At 33.5% G+C, this 21416-nt stretch overlaps 1 protein-coding gene across 8 annotated transcripts in view; it reads left to right on the forward strand.

Moving 5' to 3' along the window:
• USP34 (ubiquitin specific peptidase 34) overlaps positions 1 to 21416 on the forward strand; it is a 253192-nt gene that overhangs the window by 152383 nt on the left and 79393 nt on the right. For all 8 annotated transcript variants that reach the window (XM_070572601.1, XM_070572605.1, XM_070572606.1 and 5 more), the window contains 10 exons: positions 1411 to 1536; positions 2755 to 2877; positions 3019 to 3102; positions 4367 to 4453; positions 11236 to 11436; positions 14518 to 14600; positions 17886 to 17926; positions 18071 to 18195; positions 19474 to 19626; positions 21048 to 21152. In XM_070572601.1, coding sequence (XP_070428702.1) covers positions 1411 to 1536; positions 2755 to 2877; positions 3019 to 3102; positions 4367 to 4453; positions 11236 to 11436; positions 14518 to 14600; positions 17886 to 17926; positions 18071 to 18195; positions 19474 to 19626; positions 21048 to 21152 — 1128 coding nt within the window. The remainder of the gene's footprint in view (positions 1 to 1410; positions 1537 to 2754; positions 2878 to 3018; positions 3103 to 4366; positions 4454 to 11235; positions 11437 to 14517; positions 14601 to 17885; positions 17927 to 18070; positions 18196 to 19473; positions 19627 to 21047; positions 21153 to 21416) is intronic.

The following is a 21416-nucleotide window of genomic DNA, read 5'->3' on the forward strand; positions in this document are numbered from 1 at the left end:
AAATGAGATCTTTTCTGGGCTTTTAGAAACAAAGTTTAGGTGTTAGTGTGGAGGATGTATTAGAGAAAACAAAGAACCAGAGGTAGGAGGACCAGTTAATAGGCCATTGTAGTAGTCCACGTGAGGCCTAAACCAGACGAGCATTCATTTTTTAGCAGATACTTTACTGAATGTTGTTTGTTACAAGTGTGCCATTGTTGATGTGGGGTTTCTTTGTTGTACAAGACTAGTTCAGCCTTGAAGAGGGTTACAAAAAAATTAAGAATAAAGGTCTTCACTTTGTGTGACCCATGTTGTAGGGCCTTTCAGCCATAACATATAACATAGTTGTGTACACTTGGGAGATTTCTTTTTCTTCATGTCATTTTTTTGCACAGAGTTCAGTCTTACTCTTTTGTTGTTGTTGTTTTTTCTTTACTGGGTATTTACAAAGGAATGAATTCTATTTTACTGAAGAACTCTCCGTGCCATTTCCCCAACTAACCCAAAAATGTTACTTGGGTTGCTTTTCTTTCTTCATCAGTGTTGTGAAAAGCAAAGTTTACCTTGAAACTCCATCTCTAAAATTCCCTCACCTTCAAAATACTAGCTTTATACTATTATACAAAAGAATTAAATTACTTTTTATGGGTGTATAGAAGATTCCTTTCGCATCTCTTAGATTATATTATACCAAAAAATAATTATGACAGCAACAGTAGTGGAATAATATATGAATTCATATTCTGTGGAAAATTCCAAAACTATACATTTTAGCTTTTGCTGTTTGTTTACCTCTTGGGGTTATCCTTTAATTAAAAAAAAATCTATTTCTTACATACTTTCTGAAACATTCTTTAGCTTGCTATTATCTCAGCACCTTACACAGTTCAAATTTAACAAATGATCATGGAAGAAAGTAGATTCTTTAAAATTGTTTGCTTTCCTCTTAATCTCTGCTTGTCTGGAAAATAAAGTATAGATTAGCAAAATAAGAGAAACAAGTGTACTCTTTTCCCAAATATGAGGTCAAGGATTTAATTCACTAAGTCTTTGTCATCCTTAGAATAGTGACCTGCAAAGAGGAAACAGATGACAGTCTTATTGAAATTTACTTGAATGGCTTTATAAAACAGACGTTTTCAGTTCTATTTGAGAAGTTTCCTGAGGAAAGTGGTCAGACTTAGAGGTCACTTTTTTTTTCCAGAAAAGAGTTCAATAATAACAAGTTGAAAACCAGTACTTTGATATAACTGTTAATTTATTGGATAAATGTATTTACCATGTAACAAATGGTTTCTCACTCTTAAAGTAAAACTAAAAAATATTATCAAATTTGATAAGTAATGATTTTATGTAAAAATGTTGAACTTAAGTTTGGAATTTTTTTTACTGATCTGTCTTGATAAGCACTTGTTCTTATTTGTGTAGAGCTTAAGATGTGAAGAACTTCATCTTCATGCAGAAAATCTCTCTAGGCGTGTATGGGAGCTACTGATGCTTCTTCCTACATGCCCTAACATGTTGATGGCGTTCCAGAATATCTCAGAGGAACAGGTAAGCCCACAAAATCTTTTTACTCTCCTGGAGGATGGTACAGTTTACTTTCCTACTGGCAGTGTATGAGATTGCTTATTGACCTATATCCTCAGTAAAATTTTGCCCATTTAGTAGATAAAATGTGCCAGTTTATTTTAATATTGATTTATTTAATTATTAGTGAGGTTGAAGAATATAGGCTAAATACTACAAGGCAAAGACGTTTTCTAAAATTAACTTGAGAAAATATGGATTTGCTGCCTTTTTAGTGTTTTTTCTTCTTGTATTCTGAGTATTGTTTTGTTTTTGACAACAAAAAGTAATGTTTAGAGAAAATACACTGTGGTTTAATGACCTGCATCAATGCTCTTTTTGGATGCTTATACACGTCAAATGATAGAAGTAGGGGAAAATGACGCAAAGAAATTTTATATATATTTGTTAATTTTCCCATAGTGGCATGGTCTCACCTGTGTTGTGTTATGTATCTTTGTAAAGACATCTGTTAAAATTAGAGATTATTTTTTACAGGCTATATAAGAAGGGGTTACTTTGTAGAGATACAAGTAGAACATCGATGGGGTAAACAATGTCCTAATGTTAGGGGAGTGGTTATCTGTGATTTGAGACTTTGTCATTGTGACTTCAGAAAGTCCTATATCTGAAATGACTTAGAAGTGAAGAAGGTGGGCCTGGAAAAGAGTAGTTGATGACTCAGAGTAGCTCTAATAATAATACTGTTGTCAAAGATGCATATTAAGTGTGCATAACATAATTTCATAAGTTGGGAGTAGAAAAGAACAATATTTTAAAATTTATGTGTTTGTGTGTGATTTTTAAATAGGTGGGTGTAACTTAACCATAAGTAAGAATTAAATATAGACTTTACTACTTACATATCCTGAAAAGTTCACACATTCATCTAGGCTACAATGTTTTTTTGTTGGGAAGATGGTAAATTGCCTCAACTGTCGTGAAGGTTAAGAAGATGTAATTTTTTCCTGTGCTGCTGTTTTTGTATTAATTTTATTTTAACAAAATTTAATGAATAATTGGTGTTGTAAGCATACCATTAGTACTGATTATGTAATTGATCTTCACGTGTTTGAATATATTTCAGTGTATATGTAATTATTTGAGTTTTTATGTAGTATCAATTTCTTTAAATTTTGGGGGGAGGAGATTCCCTTAGTAAATTGGCTTGAGAAAAATATGTTTTTCTTTTCTTAACTTAAGAGTAATGATGGACTTAATTGGAAAGAACTGCTCAAAATTAAGAGTGCTCACAAGCTATTATATGCCCTGGAAATTATTGAAGCACTGGGAAAACCTAACAGAAGAATAAGGAGAGAATCAACGGTAATTGCATTTCTGTTATTATCATTAAATGTTTGTATTCTCTCTGGAGCAAAATTTGAGTGTATGTTATCCTTTAATTCTAGAATAACTTTTTTCAGCTGCCGCCTTCCCTTATTTTTTTATTTTTTGCCGTTCCCACAGGGGAGTTACAGTGATCTTTATCCAGATTCAGATGATTCAAGTGAGGATCAAGTGGAAAATAGTAAAAATTCCTGGAGTTGCAAGGTTTGATCATATGTGTTTTGCAGTGTATTGATAAAAATAATTTATCTCTAATTTTCCAAAAGTAGGTACCACAATTATTAATTGGTTTTAAACTAGTTTACTATTAACGCATACTTTAAAAATGATATGTTACTCTAAATCACAATAATAAGCTGAGATTATTTAATGTGTTTGTGCCTCTGTTTTTAGCACTTAATATTTTTCCCCCCATTGGAATACTGTGTTAGAACACATCATCATCTGGCATTAAATGGTTAATGGAATATAGATATGTTTATAGGTTTTTGCAAGAACTTTTCAAGAAAAATTCTTGAAAGTAGGCTGTACGTTATTACTTTTTATGGAAATCATTATGATTATTTTTTTAAATTTTTTTAAATATTGGCACCTGAGCTACCATCTGTTGCCAGTCTTCTTTTTTTTTCCTTCTTCTTCTTCTCCCCGAAGACCCCTAGTACATAGTTGTATATTCTAGTTGTAGGTCCTTCTCGTTGTGCTGTGTGGGACACTGCCTCAGCATAGCTTGGTGAGTGGTGCCACATCCCCGCCCAGAATCCAAACTGGTGAAACCCTGGGCCGCTGAAGTGGAGCATGCAAACTTAACCACTCGACCAAGGGCCGGCCCGCATTTTGATTATTTAAATCAAAGAGTAATTTGCTAAATGAAGGATATAGTCCTGCACCAGATAATGATGTTTCGGTCAATGATGGACTGCATATATGACAGTGGTCCCATAAGATTAGTGTATAGTTCCATAAAGCCCAGGGGTGTAGTAGGCTATACCATCTAAGTTTATGTAAGTATACTCTATAAAGTTTGCATAGTGACAAAATCACCCAATGACGCATTTCTCAGGATGTATCCCTGTTGTTAAGTGATGCATGACTGTATATGCTATTTTATTTATTTTTTGCTGAGGAAGATTCGCCCTGAGCTAACATCTTTTGCCAATCCTCCTCTTTTTTTGCTTGAGGAAGATTAGCTTTAAGCTAACATCTGTACCAGTCCTCCTCTACTTTTTTGTATGTGGGACACCTCTACCATATAGCTGCTGAGTGGAGTAGGTCCCTACCTGGGATTTGAACCAGTGAACCCAGGCTGCCAAAACACGTGGAACTTTAACCACTCAGCCACAGGGCTGAGCCTTGTATACGCTATTTTATACACACACGTGCATACACACATCCAGTGAATCAAAAAGCGAGTCTTTGTTACATTTTATAGCTGCTTTTCTCTTACCATTACTCTCACAATTGCTTACAGTTTGTTGCTGCCGGAGGGCTTCAACAGTTATTAGAAATTTTTAATTCTGGAATTTTGGAGCCTAAGGAGCAGGAATCTTGGACTGTGGTAAGTAAAAAATCACTGTTTCAACCAGTTACAGTAGTTATTCCATTTTAAGCACTTCCATTTCCCATTAGCAAGTATAACTTTTGCTACATACTTCATTGTAGTAAAGGAAAGTATGGAGTACAGTAAAAATAAATTAAAAAAAAAGTCTCATAAACCGGTTATGCATTAGGAGTTCTCCATGTTAACTCTGTTAAAAATTTTTAAGTGCTAAAAATGAATGACTCTGAACCATGGCTGATTCATAAACGTTTTTCCTTTAGGTTGATAAAGTATATACTAATATTTATATAGTAAAGTATAGATGCTTTTTAAGAAAACTCATCTTCAATTTTTTTCAAAACATCCTTTTTCATTTTGTTTTGACCATTTCTTCCTTTATAGCAGTACTACTCAAAAATATATCTTCCAGGCCATTTGTGACTGGTCTGCAGTGAAATAGGTATAGAAATTAGAGTAAGCCTTTAGAAATTTTTATAGCAATTGGACATTGCTGCAGTATTTTTTACAGTATTTTACAAAATTATCAGTCCCCAACAAAATGGGAGTTTTAAAAGTGGTACTTTACCACTATCAACTTGAAGAAGCATTGTTCTGTAATAGGAAAATAAAATTGCTTGTGGAATATTAAAAAATTCATAATGCTATATACCAAACTGCACAATGCAGTTTTTTTTTTTTTTTTTTTTTTTAAAGATTTTATTTTTTCCTTTTTCTCCCCAAAGCCCCCCCGGTACATAGTTGTGTATTCTTCGTTGTTTTCTTCGTTGTGGGTTCTTCTAGTTGTGGCATGTGGGACGCTGCCTCAGCGTGGTCTGATGAGCAGTGCCATGTCCGCGCCCAGGACTCGAACTAACGAAACACTGGGCCGCCTGCAGCGGAGCGCACGAGCTTAACCACTTGGCCACGGGGCCAGCCCCTGCACAATGCAGTTTTTAACTAAAGGGAAAGGATTCTCCATTTCCTGACCTCCAACAAAGCAGAGTAGCGTTATCAAACATCCCTTTTGAATACTAATTTCTTAGTTACTTGTTCTTTAGAATTACCTTGGAACCTAGAACTCATGTGTTCTTGATTTGGTATCAAATACTAGTATGTCTAAAAAGTTAATGAGAGAAAATAACATTTAGAAAACATAGTGCTGTCTGCCAAAATTTTGTTAATCTTACCACTCATTGCAATACTTGTTTTTTCCATTTTTCTTTTACTACAGATATTTTCCTTTTTACAATAGATACCTCTACTACAATAATTAATTGTTGTAATTCTATGTCTTATAACTCAAATGTCTGTCGTGTTTTATTAGACATGTTTTTGTTGTTCCATTAATCCCTCAGAATTATAAGGTGCCTTTTAGTTCTCTGGCAAAGTGAGAGAATTTAACATCTTTAATGAGTAGTTAATGTGTCATTTATAGGAATTTTGTTTATAAACTGCTCTGTTTAGTTTTGAATGAAGTTACAGGGAATCATGTGCCAAAGCTTTTCTCTCTTTGTTTCCTTTGAAATTGTGGATACTTTTATGAAGTACTACTATTAAGAAAATTTTACTGCCATATGTGTTACATTGTACTCTGGCAATGCCTGACATGCCAAACATGCCTAAGACACAGAGCTTTCAAGTCAACTGATATCCCCTATTTATAATGCATCTCTCTTAATATGTTATAAAATAATTGTAAATTCAGAATCATTCTTGTTTCTTAACCGATTTTATTTTTCCCCTTTTTAAATGAACTTAGTTGAATTATATTTTTAAAATTAAACTTTTTGAGATATAATTCACGTACAATAAAATTCACCCTTTTAAAAGTAAAAATCAGTGATTTTTAGTATGTTCACAAAGTTTTGCAACCATTACCACGGTGTTAATTCCAGAACAATTTCATCAATCCAGAAGGAAACTCCGTACTCATTAGCAATCACCCCTCCCTCATTTTCCCCCAAATGCTTCAGTCCTATGCAAAAACCAATCTAATCTACTTTCTGTCTTTATGGACATTTCATGTAAATGGGATGATACTATATATATATAGGCTTTTGTGACTGGCTTCTTTCACTTGGCATAATGCTTTCAAGGTTTACTTTTGAAAGTAGTATATTATCCAGGGTCACCACTTTTTCATTTGAGCCATTCTAGTGGGTATGTGGTATTATCTGATGGTGGTTTTGCCTTGTCCTTCCCTGATGATTAGTGATATTGAGCATCTTTTCTTGTGCTTATTGACCATGATTTGTTTTTTGTGTTTTTTTTGGTGAGGAAGATTGGCCCTGAGCTAACATCTGTTGCCAATCTTGCTCTTTTTGCTTGAGGAAGATTGTCCCTGAGCTGACATCTGTACCTATCTTCCTCTATTTTGTATGTCGAACACCATGACAGCATGACTTAATGAGCAGTGTGTATGTCCACGCCTGTGATGCGAGCCTGTGATGCGAACCTGTGAACGCTGGGCTGCTAAGGTGGAGGCGGCAAATGTAACCACTAAGCCACTTGGCCAGCCCCCGTTTTTTCTTTTTCAATTGTAGTAAAATGCATGTAACACAAAATTTATCATCTTAACCATTTTTAAGTGTATGGTTCTGTGGTATTAAATACGTTCACAATAACTCCCCAATCGTTCCCTCCCCCCAGCCTGAGGCAACTACCATTGTACTTTCTGTCTCTGTGGTTTTGACTGCTCTTAAGTACTTCATGTAAGTGGAATCAGAAATATTTGTCTTTTTGTGACTGGCTTATTTCACTGAGCAAAATGCCCTCAAGTACCATCCTTGTTGTAGCGTATTGCAGAATTTCCTTCCTTTTTAAGGCTGAATAATATCCATTGTGTATATATACCACATTTTGCTTATCTTTTCATCCTTTGATGGACACTTGGATTGCTTCTATGTTTTAACTATTGTGAATAATGCTGCTGTGGACGTGGGTATACAAATATATTTGAAACTCTCCTTTGAATTCTTTTGGGTATATACCGAGGAGTGGAATTGCTGGGTCATATGGTAATTCTATTTTAAACTTTTTGAGGAACTGCCATACTGTTTTCCACACCAGCTATACCATTTTACATTCCCACCAACAGTGCACAGGGTTCCGATTTCTCTGAATCTTCACCAGCACTTTTATTTTCTGGTTTTTTGATGGTAGCCATCCTAATGGATGTGAGATTGTGGTTTTTACTTTCATTTCCTTAATGATTAGTGAAGTTGAGCATCTTTTCACGTTCTCATCGGCCATTTGTATGTCTTTGGAGAAATATCTGTTCAACTCCATGCCCGTTTTTGAATCAAGTTGTTTGGGTTTTTTTGTTGTTAAGTTTTCCAAGTTCTCTATATATTGTGGATATTAGTCATTTATCAGGTATATAGTTTGCCAATTTTTTCTCCCATTCTATAGGTTGTCTTTTTAATCTATGTGTTGTCGTCTGATGCACAAAATTAGTAAATTTTCATGCAGTCCTGTTTGTTTTTTCTTTTGTTGCCTGTGCATTTGATGTCCTGTCCAAGAAATCATCGCCAAATGTTGTGAAGCTTTTAGCCTATGTTTTCTTTCAAGTGTTTTGTTGTTTTAGGTCTTATATTAGGTTCTTGATTCATTTTGATTTAATTTTTGTATTGGGTGTTAAATAAGGGTCCAACTTTGTTCTTTTGAATGCGGATATCCAGGTTTTCCACCACCATTTCTTGAAAAGACCATTCTTTCACCCCCATTAATGGTCGTGGCCCCCTTGTCAAAAATCGTTTGACCATATATGTGAGGATTTATTTCTGGGCTCTTTGTGTCATTCATTTCTCTATATGTCTTGTCTTTATGCCAGTACCACACTGTGTTGATTACTGCTGCTTTGTAGTAAGTTTTGAAATCAGGAAGAGTGAGTCTGCCAGTTTTGTTCTTTTCTTTCAAGATTGATTTTGCTATTCAGGGTCCCTTGCAATTTTGTATGAATTTTAGGATGGGTTTTTCTGTTTCTGCAAAAAATAGCATTAGGATTTTGTTAGCGATCGAACTGAATCTGTAGATCACTTTGGGTAGTATTGATATTTTAATAATGTTAAGTTTTCCAATCCATGAACATGGGATGTGTTTCCATTTATGTATGTCTTTAATTTCTTTCAGCAGTGTTTTGTAGTTTTCATTGTAGAAGTCTTTCACCTCCTTGGTTAATTCCTAAGTATTTTATTATTTTTGATGCTATTGTAAATGGAATTGTTTTTTAATTTTCTTTTCATGTTGTTCATTGTTCGTGTATATAAATGCAGCCAAATTTTTATGTTGACTTTGTATCCTGCTACTTTGCTGAATTTACTGAGTAGCTTTAAGAGCCTTTTTTTGAAGTCCGAGCTTATTTTATCTACAGAGATAATTTTACTTCTTCTTTTCCAATTTGAATGCCTTTTATTTCTTTTTCTTGCTTAATTACTCAGTACAAAACTTCCATTACTATGTTGAATAGAAGTGGTGAAACTTGGCATCCTTTCCTTTTTTCTTGTCTTAGAGGAAACTCTTTCAGTCTTTCACCAATGAGTATGATTTTCACTATGGATTTTTCATACATGGCTTTTATTATGTTGAGGTAGCTTCCTTCTATTCCTATTTTGTTGAGTGTTTTTATCATGAAAGGATGTTAAATTTTGTCACATGCTTTTTCTGTATCAACTGAGATGATCGTGTGGTCTTCTCCCTTCATTTTGTTGATGTGGAGTATTACATTCATTTATTCCCATGTGTCAAACCATCCCTGCGTTCGAAGAATAAATCCCACTTGGTCATGGTGTATAATCCTTTTAATATGTTGCTGAATTCTGTTTGCTAATATTTTGTTGAGGACTTCTGCATCAGTGTTCATAAGGGATAGTGGTCTGTAGTTTTCTATTTTTGAAGTGTCTTTTTCTGGCTTTGAATCGGGGTTATACTGGCCTGATAGAATGAATTAGAAATTGTTCTTTCCTCCTTTGTTTTTGGGAGACATTTGAGAAGGATTGGTATTACTACTTCTTTGGATGTTTGGTAGAATGAACTAGTGAAGCCGTCAGGTGCAGAACTTTTCTTTGTTGGGAGATTTTTGATTACTGATTCAATCTCCTTGCTAGTTATAGATCTGTTCAGATTTTCTATTTTTTTGTGATTGAGTCTTGGTAGGTTTTGTGTTTCTAGGAATTTGTCCATTTTATGTAGGTTATCCAGTTTTTTGGTGTACAATTTTTCATGGTACTCTCTTAAAATCCTCTTTATTTCTGTAGAGTTGGTAGAAATATTCTTACATTCATTTCTGATTTTAGTAATTGCACTCTTCTCTCTTTTTACTTTGTCCTTCTAGCTAAAGGTTTGTCAATGTGGTTGTTCATTTCAAAGAACTAAGTTTTGTTTTCATTGATTTTTCTCTATTGCTTTTCTATTCTCTTTTTCATTTACTTCTCCTCTGATTTTATTATTTCCTTCTTTCTGCTAGCTTTGGGTTTAATTTGTTCTTTTTCTAGTTCCTCAAGTTGTAAAGTCAGATTGTTGATTGAGATCATTATTGCTTTTTTTAATGTAAGCATTTATAGCTATAAATTTCTGCATTAGCACTGCTTTCACTGCGTCCCATAAGTTTTGTATTGACTATGCTTTTTATCTATTTTTGTAAAGTATCTCTTCATATCTTGGGCTGACTTCTTTTTTTTTTCTTAACCAATTTGGACAAGTTTTTCTTTCTCAGATGTATGTAGTAGGAATATTTTACTCAATTTGTGACTTGGATTTTTATTATATTGACAATGTCTTTTAAGTGGAGACATTTTTAATTCTAACAAAATTTGTATCCTATCTAAGAAATCTTTGTCCAAGGTCACAAAGGTTTTTCTCCTCTAAGTTTTATAGTTATCTTTTGCATTTAGGTCTGTGATGCATTTTGAGTTAACTTCTGTATATGTAGAGTGAAGTTGAGGTTTTATTTATTTTTTTTCATATGACTGTCCAGTTTTTCTGGCACCTTTTGTTAAAGAGACTGTTTTTTCCTCACTGAAGTTTCTTGGTACCTTTCTTGAAAATCAGCTATATAGAACTGCTATATTTCCTGGTATTATACTGGTGTAGCTGTAGTACTTGGCAGTGGTTATGAAAAAGAGGAGGACAAAGACCATGAAGAGAAAGCTCTGAAACTCATTTTGTACATACGTGGTGTTCTTAATTTATTTAAAGGAAATGTTTTATTTAAAAATGTTTAATATAAAAATTTAAATCAATTACAAATTTTACTTTTCAGACTACTTAATATTTTACGAAAAATTATTTTTCATTTTGATTGTACATATGTAAAGTGCAAAATTCTCAGTTGAATTACTTTCTAGAATTAGTGAGAATTGCTTTGGCCTCAGAATATGTGTCACTTTTGTGGAGAAACAACTTACAGTATTTTGTCTCTCAATTCATTTTATTGGTGGGTAAATGATATCTTTGTTAGCAGTTTAATAATTTTTTAAAAATCACAGTACATTCTGAGCAGTGCATTTTTTAAAAAAGTTGTCTTTCTCTATCACATGCGTTAGTGTGATACCTTCATGATAGAAATGCAAGTGTCATTTCCATTTCATTAAATACATCTTCTTAGTGTCTAGATACTTTTCTTCATTTTTATAAGATTGAATTGTTAATGAACCATAATACATGAGCAGCAAAATTTCTGTACCACATAGATTGAGTACTAGCTATAATTACTTTTATTTTCTAGCCTTTAATTTCAGGTTGTATAGTGGCCATGTTAAATTAATGAAAATAGGGAAATGACATTTTCTTCTTATCCACAGTGGCAGCTAGACTGTCTTGCTTGCTTGCTGAAGTTAATATGCCAGTTTGCAGTAGATCCGTCTGATTTGGATTTAGCTTATCATGATGTCTTTGCCTGGTCTGGTATAGCAGAAAGCCATAGGAAAAGAACCTGGCCTGGCAAATCAAGAAAGGCTGCTGGTGATCATGCCAAGGGTCTTCATATACCAAGATTAACAGAGGTAAAGTACAGACGTTAACCTTAAATTGTAGTAATGAATTCTGTTTATGTTTTAAGAGAGCTTTTGTTTTTACAAAGTGAAGAAATAGACTAATGCTTAAGAAATGCTATCCTAGATTACCACAATATGACCTAAAACCAGAAGTGATGCTTCTGTTTTAAAGCAGGAGTACTTATGAAGCAGTAATGCTTTTCACGTCATCATGCAAAATGCAGGAATGAATTATATGCCATTTTAATGTTTTCTAACTATAGGATTGAGTTCATTATTTGGACTCAGTACTTTAAATACTGAGTGTATGAGTATCCGTTCAGGAAAACAAACACTAGGTATTTCAACAGAGAAAATTTAAAATAGAGAGTTGTTTTATGTGTATGTGTTGGAGGGCTAAAAATATAAAAAGAAAATGTTGAGATAACCTAGATAGGTAACCATTCACTACCCTTAGGGTTGAGGAACATAACGGAAAAGGTTGGAGTTAATAGAAATGAGCTTATAAGAGGGATCCTGTTGAATTGGGGTTTAGGCCTCTAAGTAAAGGGTTCTGCTGTTTCTGAAACCAACTGCCTCTTCTGGGTAAAATATTTCTGAAACAATGCTAACAGAAAAAGCAAGGAAATATTCTTTATTGTCTCAGGTTGACAGAACCTAATAGGAAGCCAGCTGGCAATGGAGGAATTTAGTTTGTCATGTTCCAGCCCTAGCATCACGGAGCAAGTATATAGAATGGTAGATTTAGAGCTGAAAGAAAATGGCACAATAACCAGCAAATCCAGCAATAAATTTAGAATTCTTTTTGACTATGGATTCTGTTATTCATGTGATCAAATATTTGCCCTTCCGATGTCTCCATCAGTGAACTGGGAAGTGGGGAGAGATGAAGACGAGTTTTTATTGACATCTCTTCCTCATTTAGTAGCCTTTTGAGAATGACACCTCACCTCATACCTGCCCAAGAAACACCAGAGTAATGAATTGTTACTGATAGAAAAATATTGTGGTGAACATAGGTTGGAAACTACTAGTATAAATGAAAATCTGAAGCATATTTCCCATTGGAATTTTGGGATTTAAATGGGAAAAGTGATCTGTGCTAGTATTCCAGATCATTTACATCTAATACAATTAAAATAGACTCACTGTGATCTAAATGTATTCTACAGTGTTGCATACTGTGAACGAAAGTCTTGCATCGCTTAATGACAAGACTATGTTCTAAGAAATGCATCATTAGGCAATTTCGTAAAGTCGTAGAGTGTACTTACACAAACCTAGAAGGTATAGCCTACTACACACCTAGGCTATATTCTGCTAATCTTGTGGGACCACCGTCATATATGCAGTCCATTGTTGACCAAAATGTTGTTATGCAATGCCTGACCAAACCTTGCATTGCTGTAATGTTTCAGGATTTTTTTCCCCAGAATAAACTTTCCAGATTATAATACAAAAGCTCAAATCATTTGTGCTCCTTTCCGTCAACTCACTAAATAGTTTTAAAGCTTTTGATTTTTATTAGTGATTTCCTCTTGACATTTTAATGATATAAATACATGTAATTATACATGTAAAACACATATATGGAGTTTTAAAAGTAATGGGTTTGTTTTTTAAAAAAATATATGCAAGTACATAGTAATGGAAAATAATTCAGAATATACAAGTGAACCTTCACCCAGTTGTAGTTGACTACCATTAATAGCTTTATGTGGTATCTTTCTGGAGTGTTTTTTTCTGTGCACATACCAGGGTTACGTTTTTTTTTTTTTTTTTTTGAGGAATATTAGCCCTGAGCTAACATCTGCCTCCAATCCCCCTCTTTTTGCTGAGGAAGAGTGGCCCTGAGCTAACATCCTTGCCCATCTTCCTCTACTTTATATGTGGGACGCCTTCCACAGCATGGCTTGATAAGCAGCGAGTAGGGTCCACACCCAGGATCTGAACCAGTGAACCCTGGGTTGCCAAAGGCGAATGTGTGAACTTAACCACTGTGCCACTGGGCCAGCCCCCCAGTGTTACTTTTTTATAGTTTAGAAAAGAGGCAGACTATACATATTTTTCCATTGGTTTATTTATTTTAATAATTAGAGGTTAGTATGTACGTCTAAGCTATTTGGCAACAAAAAATTTTGTTACACTAATTCTGGAGATAAAAATCATCCAATTTTGGTATATTATAGATAGTAAGGAAGAACACTAATTCTTTTAATAATTTACTATCATGCATTATTTCATTTGTTCTCCTTAATAGCCTTTTAGAAAGTTCAGATTCCAAATTGAACTTTCAAATTCCAGCCTCAACATTGCTTTTCTTGAAGCTTTCCTGATTCTGCCGGGGACAAGTTTAGTTGTTGCTCCCTTCTTTTGCTTATTTGGCACATTGTATATACTTAAGTTACAGTGCTTTCTATGTTATCTGCTGCACTGGACTAACATCTCCAGGATTGGAACAGTGACTTAAAAAATAAAGGCCCAGAGTGGGTTCCGACCTGCAGAAGGGATTCAATGATCCTTTATTAAATTAGCAAATTGTATGGATGAAGAACTAGGACCTAGAAATTAAGTATTCGTTAGAATCGTGCAGCTTGAAATTTAGCAAACTAAACTTTGAACCTCAGGATTTAATCCAGGATCATGTTCTGTATCCATGGTATATTGTATATTGCTTGTTTATATTTATTTCCGGGTGGTTGAGGAATCTGCCACTGGTTGACTATTTTTCTTATTTCAAAAGTAAAAAATGTTTCATTCCTCACTCACCTCCCCAGAACACTGACATGTAATATATAGTATTTTTCTTACCCAGTGACATGCAGAATATCTGTGGATCCAATATACAAAATAATTTTACCTGTGTATTTCTAAATTTTCATTTTCTTTTCCAAGTTGCTGCTCTTAAACTTGGTTACAAAATTCTAGTTTTCTAGTATTTGATATTTTTACAGTATTTTTAAATAGCCATTACTAGGATATTTCTTACCTTGTCATAGACAAAAAGTAATTTGGAGTCTTGGGTTAAAAATGCAGTTCTGTGTGTTTTAGTGTATTTAAAAGTTTTTTTTAAATGTTTTTGTTTTAAAGGTATTTCTTGTTCTTGTCCAAGGAACCAGTTTGATTCAGCGACTTATGTCTGTTGCTTATACGTATGATAATCTGGCTCCTAGGTATGAAGTTTTAACATAATTTATATATGTATTTGTAGTAAGAATATAGTGTCTTAAAATTTTATTTTGAAAAAATTTAAAACTTAGAAAAATCAAGGCATTTTCATGGACTCTGCCATTCATCTAGATTTGCATATTACCAAAATTTTGCCAGTTTTTATCTCGTAATCATGAGTGCGCATTTTCCGTGTGTCTGTGCACACGCATTTATTTGCATACTCTCCTGAATCTTATGACAGTAAGTTTCAGACATGACTACTTACTCATAAATACTTTGATGTGTATCTCCTAAGATTAAGGACGTTCTCTTAATCTAGCATAAAATTTTAAAATTTAGAAAATCTAACATTGATAGAATAATATCTAATCTATAACCCATACTCAAGTTGTTCTATTCATATTCTTTATAACAATTGTTATCCTGGTCCAGAATCATGTACTACTGTGTTTCTTCCATTTCCTTTAATCAGGGATACTTTCTTAGCCTTTCTTTCATGATACTAACGTTTCTGGGTGGTATAGGCCAATTATTTTATAAATTGCCTTTCAATTTAGGTTTTCCTGATTGTTCCTTATGATTAGATTCAGATTATACATTTTGGTAGGAATACTCCATAAGTGATGTGTCTTTTCCAATACATGCTGGGGATGTCAGTTTGTCCCATTATTAGTAATATTAATTTTGATCAGTTAATCTGGTTTCTTCCAGGTTTCTCTACAATAAGGTTTCTGATTTTTCCTTTAAAAGTAACTTATGGGAAGATATTTTGCAACTGCTTAAATTTCCTGCTCCTCATGAAACGTTCACTCATTGATTTTCAGCGTTCAGTGATGATTCTTGCCTGAGTTAAATATTATTTTAATATTTGAAAACTAGTGATTTTCTAACTCTTACCATTCCATTTATTAGTTGACCTCCTATTGTGAAGAAGAGCTTTCTCTTCTTCCCTTTTATTTATTTAGTTACTATCAATTTGGATTCATGGATTTTTTTGTTTGTTTATTGTTACAATTTATTACTATTACTATTCACTTTGGTCAACGTATGTCTGAGTTGGCCTCTTCAGCCTTGTTCATGTGTCCTTTTCACACATTCCCATTATTTGGGATGGGACATCCCACAAATGGGATAAATTTCACACATTCCCATTTTTTCCCCTGTCACTGCAAGATCTTCTAGGTTTGTAGTTTCCATGTCTTAGTCCTGGAATCAACCATTTCCTTAAGAAGCGCTAGTTCCTATTGGTGGGGAACCTCCAAAATATGGGTGCTTGGTGTATTCATTGTTACTAGTGTTTCCTTGCTTCTAGGCCCTCAGTGGACAGAGCTGGAAATACGTGTGTAAGAATATAGTTTAAACGTGTAATATGACCCCATATATTGGGGCTACATTGGAGATCTTAATAATGTACAAAATTTTAATAATATAGAAATTCAAGTATGATAATGGCTGACTAATGCATAGCTACCTTGTTGTATGCCTTAAATAATCACATAAAGTATGTTGAAGTATATAAAATTAATTTCCAGGTATTTTGTAGGCATTATATTGGGCTGAAGTTTGCCATTGTCCTCAAATAATTTATAAAGCTAATGTAAACACATTTACAAATGATTATCCTATGTATTGCTAGTATCTAATTAGCTGTTTTTAGGTGCTTTTAAAAGTCATGTTCATAGGCAATGGTTGCATATAAATAGTATGATTATTTTAAGATTCTTTCTTTTTTAGTGTGCCTTTCTTTAATGTCTATCTCAATTGAATTCATGTTCATTACTTGATCAGTATCTGCTTTAACTCACTACACTTAAATTCTGCATGAACTATATCTGATTTTGGTCACCATATTTTCAGTGCCAAGCACCTTACCTCATTGTTTGTAAAACTTGTGAATGGATAATGTGGGGAAACAAAGAAAGTGCTATAACATACCCTTGATTTGTATGATAAAATGCATTTTATACCCCAACCACCAATTACTCTCCAGTTAAATAATTCTTAACTCTTTCTTGTCCTCTAACACACACTCTACCTCACTGTCCCACACACCACAATATATTGAATTAACAAGGCAATTCAATGACTACTTTAGTCTGCTTTTATTTCTTTAGAATTAAGAAATGTTCACTTGACTGTTAACCTCACACAATGAGAAATAAATATGCAGATTTGTTAACAGCTGTTGCTGTTCAAGCTGGTTCACTCTGTGGCAATTCTTGTTTTCATTCTATCAGTTCCATTCTTAAAGAACTCATTACAATCTTTGTAATGTGAGCTCCCCCTCCCCCATTCCACTGTTTTCTCAGCACTTGTTCCTGTGCAATTATCTTTTTATAAGCCCCTACTTTCAGTTCATAGGTGCTAGGTATATCAATTTAAGGAAGCTAGAATGAACTTTTTGACTGTTTTATTAAAAATCTTGTAATGATACAGATTTAAAAGGTAGATAGGTAGGTTGCTCTTGGTAAAGTTAAATGCATTATACCAATGTAGTAAAAATTAAATGTGAGATATGGCCAAACACTTGATTTATACATTTTAACTTATTAGTACCTTTTATTGTAAATCAATACTATGGATGAGTCTTGCTTTTTGATATTTTGAAAGGTGTTTTATTTATTAAAACATAGTGAGGATACTGGAGATCAATGCTTTTTTTTTAACAGTTTATTTGTAAGGCAAATAGTAAATCCCTATTTATTGGTTTTAGTTAAAATGAAATTTTAGTCTTTTTTAAATTGAGGTGTAATACTTTTTTCATTGAAGTTACTAAAAGTATCACAGGGAAAAATAGAGATGAAACAAGATAGAATAAATTTGTTAATTTTCTTTTTAATAATTTGCTTTTAACTGTTCTTGATAGAAATTGGCATTAACAATAAAAAAGGAAGGGCGTTTCATGTCAATGTATGATTCTTTTCAGGGGGGAAGTTTGAAGTTTAGACTTTAAGCTGTTATAAACCTTTCTCTTTGTAATACATGTCTCCAGTAACTAAATCATGAACACTTTTTGAGGGTACACTTATTTCAATCAATATTGGATTCAGTCAATTAATAAACAGATTATTAAGTCTGAACAGTCATTTGGTGTTTGCTGTAATAAGACTTTACCTGTGGTTCTTTAAGTAAAAGATAAATATTATAGGAAAAATAGCTTTCTTAAAATCTAAATCTTTTTTGGGCAGAAATTGTATAAAGTTGAAAGGATATGTGATAATAAATTGAGCTATTTTAAATTCATTGCTGATTTTAATTGGTGGTGGTGGTGTGTTTTTACTTTACAGAGTTTTGAAAGCTCAGTCTGATCACAGGTCTAGACATGAAGGTAAGGGTTTCACAAAGTTAATTTTTAATAGATAAGGATTTGGATAACCAGATACATTTATATATAATATCTTTAATAGTGAACATTGTGTTTTCTTTATAGCACAAGACCTTATAGTCGTATTTTTTTCTAATTTTTCTTTAGTTTCACATTATTCAATGTGGCTGTTGGTGAGTTGGGCTCATTGCTGTTCTTTAGTGAAATCTAGCCTTGCTGATAGTGATCATTTACAAGATTGGCTAAGGAAATTGACCCTCCTTATTCCTGAGGTAAGATAAAGATTGAAGATTAGTACTATTTTTACTTTTCATATTTTTTTCCTATTATTAGCATTGCTAAAAGTAAAAGAGCTAATGGAAACAAATGGACCTGATTCCACAAATACATCACATTGTCTAGAATGTACCTATTTAATCCTTTAAGATCTAGAGTATTTTGAACTATGTACACTTAAGTGTGAATATTAAATATTCTGTAGCATTCATATTGGTCTTTTTTCTGAAATGTTTGTTTACATAGTGATTATTTTGCTTTGGGTTTTTCTTTTTATTGTTTTTTACCAGGGAGTGGGAAGGACTTGAGCGTTTATTTTGGTAATTTATGTTTTAGAAGTTTCTTTTGCTTTTTCTATTTAATTAGATTATATCCTTAGATGCAACAAAGACTAAAAAGTTGAATATATTTTCTTTTGATTCCAATGAGGTCAATATAATTTTCACTAACCATATCTTGATTATTGCTCATACCATGTTCCTCAATGCAACAGTACTAACACTCTGTTACTAATATACTTAGCCATAATAGTCACGCCTTTTTTTTTTTTTTTAAAGATTTTATTTTTCCTTTTTCTCCCAAAGCCCCCCAGTACATAGTTGTGTATTTTTATTTGTGGGTCCTTCTAGTTGTGGCATGTGGGATGCCACTTCAGCGTGGCCTGATGAGCAGTGCCATGTCCGCAGCCAGGATTTGAACCACTGAAACCCTGGGCCACTGCAGCGGGGCACGCAAACTTAACTACTCAGCCACAGGGCCACCCCGATAGTCACTCCTTTTTTAGACAGCAGTGTCTAATTCTGTTAGCTCTGAATTGAATGCATGTGTGTTCTTTTGCTGACTGTGTCCCAGGTAACCACTGTGACATTTGGGCAAGTCCCTTAGAATCTGTAAAATGTTCTAGTTTAAGTACTTTCTAAGTTGCTTCTAGTTCTGAGAATATTTTATCCTGTTACTTAATTGTGTAAATAAATTATTTTGAATACCCTCTCCTCAATCCCTTTTGTATTTGTCTGTTTTCATCGTGTTTATTTGGTTTGTTTTTATGGATGTATTTGGGAATTTCTAAAATACGTTTTTACATGTTACTTTATACTTTGGGGTAGTTTATTTGATCATATTATTTACATGTATGATGGTGTGATCAGAACATTGCATTTTAAAATATGTTACTAAAGGAACCACCTAACATGTTATTTCTGCCAACGTATTAACTTAAGATTAACTTTTTAGTACTTACTCAGACTATCTTTGGAACTTGCTTTTTCATTTAGACTGCAGTCCGTCATGAGTCTTGCAATGGTCTTTATAAGTTATCTCTGTCAGGGCTGGATGGAGGAGACTCAATCAATCGCTCTTTTCTGCTATTGGCTGCCTCAACATTGTTGAAATTTCTTCCTGATGCTCAAGCACTCAAACCTATCAGGGTAAGGTTTTACTATGTTCAAGAGTGGTTTCTGTTTCTGCAATTTCCTTTGCCCCAAGTTTATCATTGTATTATACCCTCATGGTAATTTTGAGTACTTGTTTACTGTATGTAGTATTTACCAAGAGGATAGTAGTTATATAGTTCTTAAAGTGACAGCATTGTGACATGTTGTGTCCACATTACACCTAGGAATGGAATCTCTGTACTTTGATTTCAGCTATGTGGGATCTCTCCTGGGTATTCTGTTGTGGAAATAACATCTGTTCTTACTAGATTCTGGGCCTTATATTAATAAGTTGAATGATAGAAACATCCTAAATGTAGCTTTCTTCTCATTCAGTCACACAGTTGTTTTTTTGTTTGTTCTTTGCTTTATCCTTATGATACTATAGTCCCCCCCTTTATCTGCAGAGGATGCATTCCAAGACCCCCAGTGGATGCCTGAATCCAAACCCTATATATTTCTGTGTTTTTTCCTATACGTACATACCTATGATAAAGTTTAATTTATAAATTAGGCAGAGTAACAGACTAACAATAATATCTAATAATAAAATAGAACAGTTATGACAATATACCATAATGATATACTGATAACTGAGAAGGCTACTAAGTAACTAATGGCTGGGTAGTGTACACAGCATGAATATACTAAAAGGGATGACTTGTATCCTGGGTGGGCATGGAGGATGTCGGCACGAGATTTTATCATGCAGAATGGCACGCAGTTTAAGACTTATGAATTGTGTATTTCTGGAATTTTCCATTTTATAATTCCAACCATGGTTGACTGCAGAAAGTTGAGTCATAGAGAAGGGGGACTACTGTATTCTGAATTTTTAGTTCCCTTCCTTGCTCCAGTGTATGTATTAGCCTTGTAAAAACCCTTTTACCACATAATAAATCCAGAGCCATTAAGTAAATTTTACTAACCCCAGAAATATGACGTATTGTAGGATTTACGTTTTCCTTCTCCATATTTACCTATCATCGACTTTGTAAGAAATATGTGTTCTTTATTTTTCAGATTTCAAAACTATAACAGACCATTGCATGTGGGCAGATTTATATATACCCATATTCTATAGGTTTCTTTTGTTTACACACGTTCATTGAATTCTTAGTTTGTATCACATTATTTAGCATTGTATGTGATTCATATCTTTTCCAAGTAGGTTATAAGTAATTTGAGAGTAATGTTTTCCTGGGAATTCTCGTATTATTCACTTATGTACTAGTTACTCTAATTTTACAGAAACCGGTAGTGTTATCTCCATCTTTTGTTAAATTTTGAATACTGTTTAGTTTGTATAGGGATTTAATTTTTTCTTAAAGTCTTTAGTTTCTTAAATGTATTGTAATTTTAAGTTATTTCCCTTTTTAAAATGTTTTCACAAAGTTTAAAATTTTTTTTAATAGATTGATGATTATGAAGAAGAACCAATGTTAAAACCTGGATGTAAAGAGTATTTTTGGTTGTTGTGCAAATTAGTTGACAACATACATATAAAGGATGCTAGTCAGGTATGTTCAGGAAATTATACATTAACTTGTTGATACTGATGAATTTAGCATGTGTGTGATCATGACTTTATAGGTCCTTATTATCAAGGGCATTTTTATCAATCTGTAATGAGCTGAAAATGTCATAATTTTTCTACTGTATTTGTACCTTTCTGTTCTACGCTAATTCTTCTTTTTACTTTGACCTTAGTTGAAATGTCTTCATCTGCTACCTATAAGTAGTTTCCTTTCTCTTCTGAGTAAGATTTGTGGATATAAAATCTT

Source organism: Equus przewalskii, chromosome 14 (assembly GCF_037783145.1).
Source record: "Equus przewalskii isolate Varuska chromosome 14, EquPr2, whole genome shotgun sequence".
NCBI classification, from domain to species: domain Eukaryota; kingdom Metazoa; phylum Chordata; class Mammalia; order Perissodactyla; family Equidae; genus Equus; species Equus przewalskii.